General features: G+C 31.6%; 1 protein-coding gene across 1 annotated transcript; it reads right to left on the reverse strand.

The window, feature by feature from the left end:
• Positions 1-206: 206 nt before the first annotated feature.
• On the reverse strand, positions 207-8,746 carry LOC130943405 (plant intracellular Ras-group-related LRR protein 6). The gene is made up of 21 exons (XM_057871278.1): positions 8,457-8,746; positions 8,314-8,377; positions 8,083-8,219; positions 7,364-7,450; positions 7,169-7,244; positions 6,674-6,748; positions 6,497-6,566; positions 4,694-4,771; positions 4,546-4,606; positions 4,334-4,412; positions 4,048-4,143; positions 3,857-3,912; positions 3,710-3,777; positions 3,556-3,626; positions 3,035-3,172; positions 2,487-2,591; positions 1,953-2,077; positions 1,731-1,827; positions 1,561-1,635; positions 1,177-1,232; positions 207-511 (listed from the first exon to the last, which is right to left on the reverse strand). The coding sequence occupies exons 1-21, from the start codon at positions 8,519-8,521 to the stop codon at positions 436-438; spliced, it is 1,755 nt and encodes a 584-aa protein (XP_057727261.1). The 5' UTR covers positions 8,522-8,746; the 3' UTR covers positions 207-435.

Below are 8,746 nucleotides of genomic sequence, written 5' to 3' on the forward strand. Positions count from 1 at the left end.
ATTATCTTATATTTTATCTTACTATATGCTTTGACAAAGGAATATATCTCATGTATTTATATTATAATATATTAAAAAAATACATTATGTTAGAGAAATAACTACTTATAGGAATGAATAATAATTAATTAATAAATACTTGTAGGATTGATTTTTTTCTCTCTAATTTTTGGTTTAACAAATTCTTTTAAGAACAAGAAACGTAATTTAAATGTAACGAATTATCTGTAAGCTCATATGGCACAAACTGCAGTATTTATTTTACAACAGAAGTCAACTATTCTACAACTTTTTCCTCCCACAAAAATAAAGTCAAACACAGATATAAATTACTTTTACGAGTTATACAACAAACAGTCAAACATATACCCTGGCCGGAAAAAAGTCCCAAAGATAGAAGCACACTCAAAACCAAAAATAAATTAAATAATAAAACTATTGCTCCGGTAGTTTGTCCTTCAAATAATTCAGAACAGCTTTAGTTCCTTTATCCAAGACAGTCCTCCGAATGCTGAAACAAGTTCAGAAAATTTATTAATACAGGATCTGATCTACCATACATTAATAATGCACAAGTATAACTGGATAATTATATGCTTTGTTCCTTTCTTTCACTGGGTAACTTATCTAACATCTTCCAGGCTGCTAAATAAATGATCAAGCTAACCCATTCATATTATTAACTTCTTCCTCTTCTTTTATCTTTTTCCTTTGGCATGTTATTAATCAGAGTGGCCACTGGCCAACCGTTGCTGTCCCGTTTTGAGAAACCAAAAATCACATTTTAAAAAAGAAAAGAAAAAGAGAAAAGATCTTAAACATTTCATTAATCAAGGTTATTGATTCAATTTGGATTTAACACATTCTATATCTCCTCGCGTGTCTGCTTTTCTAGAACGCATGGCATTCTTCTGCCTTATGAAGAAGTAAATTTGGTCAAGTAAAATCTAATCTTTCAAACCATATAAAAGCATAATAAAATTTGTGTAATTGAAGCTCCATCCACTTAAGGAGTATCATACTTCTTGACAGTGATTTTTTTAGTAAACCACTATGCATTCGACAGTCAATTACATAAAAAGATGTGAAAATCATTTATAGAATCTTGAAAATTGTGAAAAAAAAATCTATATTTTGTGAAAGCATATGAAAAAGGTTGGGCTACAAGAAAGTTACCTTCTGAGTGGATTCCCATCAAGTCTCAATGCTTGAAGGCTTGGCTCCAGCAAACCCTGATCAAATCAATTTCCCAAAATAATGTAATGAATTGTGGACAAGCCATGAGTTTCACAAATGCTGATGTTCAAAATGATATATTTATTTTCATTGTTTTTATGTTACAATATAGCAGACACCAGTCATACCACCCAGAGATGAAAAGCATGATTGTTTCTGTATTTATCTTATCTTTTCTGGCTATTAGTTTTACATGCCCAACATTCAGGTTTCAAGAAATTCCTCAGTTTTCAGTTGTGTGAATGAACTACTACAGTTGCAATAAAGATATGAAATTAAGTCAACTAAATGAAAAACCAGCAAGAACCAGTATTTGTTTCTCACCAGCTCAGGTGGAAGGGCTGAGATGTTGTTATCAGATAAATCAAGCTCCTTGAGAGAAGTGAGATCTTTTATCCCCTGAAAGAAAGGAGAAAAAATGAAAAAAAAAATGATATGCATAGAAATTAGAAATGCCTGCTTCTTGTTCTCTATGGAGAGAAAAAAAAAATTACCACAGGAATTGACTGAAGGGAATTCTGTTTCAAATCAAGGATCTGTAGTTGATGCAACTTCAGTATATCTGATGGGAACTCACCGAGCTGCATTCTCCTGTTATTTTGTGGTGTGAAAGTTAATCATAAGATCCCAAAAATATAAAATTATTTGAAAGCGAAATTATGTACATATGATAGTCTAATTGATCTTATGCAAATCATAAGATTCAAATAACCAACCTCAGGTAAAGCTCTTGAAGGTGTGTCAAACAAGAAAATGAAGGTCCATCAACTAATGAAGCTGCATTACCACTGAGATCCAGGATCTGAAGCATAGGCACCGCTTCAAAACCATCTGATGGTATCTATAATCAAATTGCAGACTTGGGTCAGGATATTAGTCTTCTAATTGGAATTTTAAACAGAGAATAAATCATATGCACACAAAAGTTTATTTCACATACAGCAGGTCACCGACACAATTTAATACCAGAGAAAAACATTAACTTAGAAATGACCAACTATAAAGGAACAAAAACATATACTGTCTTACTTTCTAATTTATCTTATCTGTAGGCACAGAAATGCAGAATACCAAAATAGTAATTGCCACCAGTGAGAGAGAAAATTATTTATACACATTTTTCTATTGGAAAAACCATCTTAATAACTTATAAGGCATTACTTTTTGCAATGGTTATATACACATGTTGATATCATTATTCATTTCACGGGATAAAAGAAGAGAAAAGCTCCCAAATCATTAGTCATTACCTGCTTCAGAGGATTGTTGTCCAGCTTCAGACATGACAAACTAGAAAGTGGCTTAAGAATTGAACCTGGCCAGTCTTTAATTTGATTCTTAGATAAAATCAATGTCTGAAAAGTGCAAAAGTATACATATGAATTAGTATGAAAATTTCAAATCTGCTTTAATGCAATTTGTAACCAGTAATTACTCTTTCCCAGCTCCAATTCATCAAAAATTAATTAGCAAAAAGCCAAAACGCATCACTAAGAAAATAAAGCTCCTAGTTGTGGTTGATTACTTGATTTTATAGAAAATTAACACAGCTCATGAGCTTTTCTTCTTCAAACTTCAAAGGCATGTGTCCTTTGCTGGTTGTAAGTGAAGGGGTCCTTTGTCACACACACACACACACACATATATATTGCCATGAACACATATCTCTTTCTTATGACTTACTATGGTGTTTATTCCAAAAGCACTTTATTCAATCACATCATGACTCAAACAACATGCTAACCCAGAATCTCAAAGCAACATCTTACAGGAAATACAAACAGAAGAAAAAGTTAACCTGGAGGGATACACAAGAAGAAAGCTCAACAGGCAACTCCTGGATGGAGTTTTTGGAAAGGTCAAGTTTCATGACTTCCCCTGATTCCCATACTTCTGGTGGAACTGAATTCAACCCCAGTCCTTCCATTGAAAGTTCCTGACACAATTTAAAAACATAACTGCAATTGTTAACAACATTCCTTTCTAGAAAAATAAATTTTACTAAAACTAAAAACACTATATAACAGAAGTGTCTGCAGTAATTTTAAGAATATCAATCTCAGGCAAGTATCAACATGATAACTTCAAAATGAACAGGTTGTTATAGTCACTTGGTAATCAACTTAGATGTTATATAATGGATGTATAACATAATCAATTGTGTTAATTTTGTTCTAAACAAAATCTTAAATTGATACACCTGTCAAATCAAATTTTACTCGAATTGTTTTGCTTTTGTGCAATTAATCATATATGACAATGGTAATTGTATGCTGTATATATATATAGAAATCTTTTCCTTTACAAAAGATGCAACACCTTTGAAGTGATAGACAGCCGGGTGGCCATTGCAATTACTTCATCTTTTTCTGTGATTACTGCTCCAGAATCTAGACAATAATTTCAAAGTATTATAAGTATGATAAGTTTCAGGTTCAGGCATAAGTTATATGCATTTAACAGTTTAACATACCTTCAGCTTCAGAAAGTCTACTTCGAAGATATTTGAGTAAAGCTTGTGTAGGTCCATTGACTAATGAGCTGTGAGAAAAAGAAATAGTTGAAAACAATTTAAAAATACATATACTAACTATACAAAGCACCAATCCTTTTTCTGTACCTTCGGAGAGTCCGCAAAGGATTTCCAGTAAGCAAAAGTTTCCTCAAGGTGGTCATCTTACCTAAATAGAAAAGACCAAGCATTTATTTCATGTTAGATTATTTCTGTGTTACTCTCTAACACTTCAACATAGAAATAGCCAAACAGCATCATGCTGAAAGAAGGTTATTAAAATACCAAAACTTGCTGACCTTACCAATTTCAGCAGGTAACCCACTCAATGAATTGTTTGAAAGATTCAACACAAGAAGATTCAATTTGCATGCCTCTACTGGATACTCTTTCAGCTGCAATTGCGAAAAATAGTAGGTTTTTAAGTTAGCAATCTAAAGCAAAGGGAGAAGAAAATGAAAAAAAAAATTTATAGCATGTGCTAGTTATTGCTATTTTTTCAAGAAAATTATATGAACATAGGAGCCCTCATCTAACGTACTAAATTATAATGTAACTATAAAATACCCTTTCAATCCTAGCTACCTGGTTAGAGTGAAGATCTAAAGTCCCTAGGTGAGAAAGTGCCCCAATCTCCATAGGTACTGTAGAAAGGTTGTTATTCCTAGATAAGGTTTGGAAAAGGAAAGCACAATATGTATCAGACATGCAGAAGTTTTGAGCAGAAGAAAACCAAGTGCTCAGCATGCTTTTCTTAATAATATGAAGACTTGCATATTAATAGGTTAGAATTTGACCCCAAATAAATCTCAGCAAGTGAATGACAACCCATGATTGATGAAGGGATTGACGAGATTCCTGCACAACACATAGACACGCTAGATTTAAGACAAGATGAAGAAAGGAGAAACAAAAAACCATTGACCCTTTGTTCAAAGAGCTCACTGTTCTGGTGGAGATCAAGACGAATTAGACGTGAAAGGCCTCCAATGCTGTCTGGTATGCCATTCAACAAATTTTTTGCTGCAGTAGTGGTAACAATGGAAAAAATTGGTGAGTTGACATGTAGGAATAAAAATAATAAGAGTAATTACCCAAATCAGTCCCTGAGGATTTTAGAATCGGACATTTTAGTCCCCAAGGAAAATTAATACACAGATTAATCCCCAAGGTTTTACTCCGGCAGACAAATCAGTCCCCAGTTCATTTTCCGGCAGTGTAATTACCCAGATCAGTCCCCAAAGATTTTAAAAACGGACATTTTAGTCCCCAAGAAAAACTAATGTACAAATCAATCCCCAACGTTTCTCTCTGTTAGACATAATAGTCCCCCGTCCAAAAATAAAATAATAATTATTATTAATTGTATAATAATATTGTACTATATTTTTTGTATTTTTTGGACAAAAATAATGATAAATTTATTCATTAAATTCTTATATATATATATATATATATATATAGTCACTCAATAATAATAATAATAATAATAATAATAAAATTACTAGAGATTATTTTACAAGAAATTTAAAGTTAAAACCATTTGATATTTTTGTATTTAATATAATCAAAAGATGGCCTATGTAAAAAAAATATATATGTTTGTATTAAAAAATATGTATTAAAAGAAAATATTTTAATTTGGATTTATATTAAATACATTTTTTTAATACAAATATTTTTTTTAAAATAGTACATCTTTTAATTATATTAAATACAAAAATATCAAATGATTTTAATCTTGAATTTCTTGTAAAATAATCTCTAATAATTTTATTTATTATTATTATTATTATTATTGAGTGAATATATATATATATATATATAAATACATATATAAGAATCTAATGAATAAATCATTATTTTTATCTAAAAAATACAAAAAATCATGGTATAATATTATTATGTAATTAATAATAATAATAATAATAATAATAATAATAATAATAATAATAATAATTAATAAATTATTAGAGATTATTTTATAAAAAATTCAAGGTTAAAACTATTTGATATTTTTATATTTAATATAATCAAAAGATGTAATATTTTTAAAAAATGTTTTTATTAAAAAAATATGTATTTAATATAAATCCAAATTAAAATATTTTCTTTTAATACATATTTTTTAATATAAATATATATATTTTTTATCTAGGACATCTTTTGATTATATTAAATACAAAAATATCAAATGGTTTTAACTTTAAATTTCTTGTAAAATAATCTCTAATAATTTTATTATTATTATTATTATTATTATTATTATTATTATTATTATTATTATTATTATTGAGTGACACTATATATATATATATATATATATAAGAATTTAATGAATAAATTTATCATTATTTTTGTCCAAAAAATACAAAAAATATAGTACAATATTATTGTGTAATTAATAATAATAATTATTTTATTTTATTTTATTTTTGGACGGGGGACTATTATGTCTAATAAAGAGAAATGTTGGGGATTGATTTGTCCATTAGTTTTTCTTGGGGACTAAGATGTCCATTTTTAAAATCTTTGGGGACTGATTTGGATAATTACACTGCCGGAAAATGAACTGGGGACTGATTTGTCTGCCGGAGTAAAACCTTGGGAATTAATATGTGTATTAATTTTTCTTGGGGACTAAAATGTCCGATTCTAAAATCCTCGGGGACTGATTTGGGTAATTACTCAAATAATAATTTGATAGCAAAGCAGCATATGTGTGTATTTAGAGAAGAAAAGCCCTACATGCATTGAATTCAGTAAGCATGGTCCATGATGAAAAGAGATTTTCAGATATCTCTGTTAACTTGTTTCCCTGGAGACAAGAAAGAGGTTATAATGAAGGCACTGGTTAATAAAACCTTAACCTCTCAAAATTTTTGTTGTCATTTAATACCCCAAATTTTTTATACAAGTGCCTACCTCCATATCTAGCTTGGACAATTTGGAACAATTTGCTAAATCTTCTGGCAAGATTGCAATAAGATTGTTTGATCCCTGGAAAGAAGAGTATCATAAACTCCATGTCATCAAAGAGCATGAGGATGCCGAAATTGCAACTTGGTAGATTAATGCACTGCTGTTGTTACTACATTAAAAGTTCCATCTTCAATCATACACCCAAAATACCATACTGTTCTTAACTCTTTAAATTACAGCATGTACAGAAATCTCATGGTTTTTTCGTTGTTAACAGTCAGTGTATGCTTTTAAAATTCAATACACACAAACATGCACTCACAAAAACTAAGTCCGATTATAAAAATCAAGAAAGATAAAGCCAACAATATTCCAAGTTTGAATTCACAATAACCATAATTTAGGCAATCCATCTTTCATGTTGGACCCAAGTAGCATAACCTAACCATCCAACATAGATCCACATTTAGTTTCAGCAATTAGCAACATGACAATTACCTTTAGGTCGGACAATTCTAAGCATCTGCCAAGTGAGCTTGGAAGTTCCTTGAGCTGGTTGTTCGAACAATCAAGCCTAAAAAGAATCATACAAAAAGATTACTGATTCTTGTAACAAAGGTAGATCAATTACAAAGGAGAATCACAGGATGTGAACACTTTCATTTCTGCATAAGGAAAATGAACACAACGTACTTAACAAGTGATGTTGCTGAGCCAATTTCCTCTGGTATTTTAGATATCAAATTGAATGAAACATCCAACAGCTTCAACTGAGGCAGCCTGTCAATCAGAAACAACAGACAAGTTTGGAACTTGAAAATTGCACATGCTTGCAACGATCTTAACCAAAAACAACTAAAGAGAAGGTATCCACCTACTCTAGGAGTAAGTCTTGTTAGTTGTTACATATGGAATAACTGTAATTAAATATTCAATACTATCACTCTATGTGTACATTGTATTTATGATTAAGCATACAAAATTTTAAATCAAAAAATATTAGGTGAAACAGCCATACATTCTAAATCTAATAATAGATATTTACTTAAACTTTCAAAAATGTTCCATGTCAAAACCTCAAAACAAAGTGCCACAATGAAGTATCCCCTGTTCAACTGATATCTATCACTATCACCTTCCGATACCTCCTTGGATCCATTTTGGATTATTTCATGCACTACTTGATCCCGTGACAATGACATGTAAAGAAGAACATTCAGAGTAATGAATCACTTTAAGGCATGAGATTCCATATGAGCTATATATTTACTGATCAACCACCAAATCGTGGGCCGAATCAACTAAATTGATTTAATGCCCATATAAACTAAAACACTATTCAAGGTAAAGTAAATATGGCAAGAGATTTCCTCGCAAATAACTAAGAAATGAAGAGATTTGTAAGAACTCACTCTCCGATAGCAGCCGGGAGCTCAGAAAGCCTGTTGTGGCTAAGATTCAAGACAGCAAGGCAAGGCAAATTGCGAATATCATCCTTCAAAGATTCAATGCTATTGTGAGCCAAAATCAGCTTCTGAAGCTCCACAGCCTGTAACACAAACAACAAGAACAATGTATAAAACAGATTGCAAAGCTTCATTCACAATCCAATGAGAGAGAGAGAGAGGTGTTAGTGGTGCTACCTCCCACCACTTGTCGTCGCCGCCGAGGCCGTCGAGATTGCGATACACCTCATCGGGAACGTGTCTGCAATAATCGCGAAATCAATGAATGAATAAATGAATGGATAGAATTGGGAAATGGAGTGAGTGAGTGAGTTAGTTACCGGAGGTTGCGATTTGAGAGGTTGAGGGAACCGGAGGCACGCGCCGCCCTCAGAACCCGATCCATTAATGGTCCTATCCAAAGTTTCAGATCCGATCCACATAAAAAAAAGGATTATATTATATGTTAGGCTGAAGAGTGATATCGACGGTTTCACAGTCACTGCTCGCTACTTATTACTCAGCTTCACCATCACCATCACCATCGCCGTCACCGTCACCGTCACCGTAAGTCCGTAACCTTCACCATCCTGCTGCTACAAACAAGATGCAATCTTCGCTCTTCACTCTA

The sequence above is a fragment of the Arachis stenosperma genome, chromosome 8 (genome assembly GCF_014773155.1).
Source record: "Arachis stenosperma cultivar V10309 chromosome 8, arast.V10309.gnm1.PFL2, whole genome shotgun sequence".
Lineage (NCBI taxonomy): Eukaryota > Viridiplantae > Streptophyta > Magnoliopsida > Fabales > Fabaceae > Arachis > Arachis stenosperma.

Excerpts from the sequence above, each read along its gene's own strand:
- LOC130943405 (XM_057871278.1), bottom strand. The coding sequence starts at position 8,521 with ATGGATCGGGTTCTGAGGGCGGCGCGTGCCTCCGGTTCCCTCAACCTC. Across the intron at positions 3,913-4,047 it reads TACCTGCTGAAATTGGTAAG|ATGACCACCTTGAGGAAACT; the intron begins GTCAGCAAGTTT and ends TATTTAGGTAAG. Across the intron at positions 1,636-1,730 it reads CCCTTCAGTCAATTCCTGTG|GGGATAAAAGATCTCACTTC; the intron begins GTAATTTTTTTT and ends CCTTTCTTTCAG.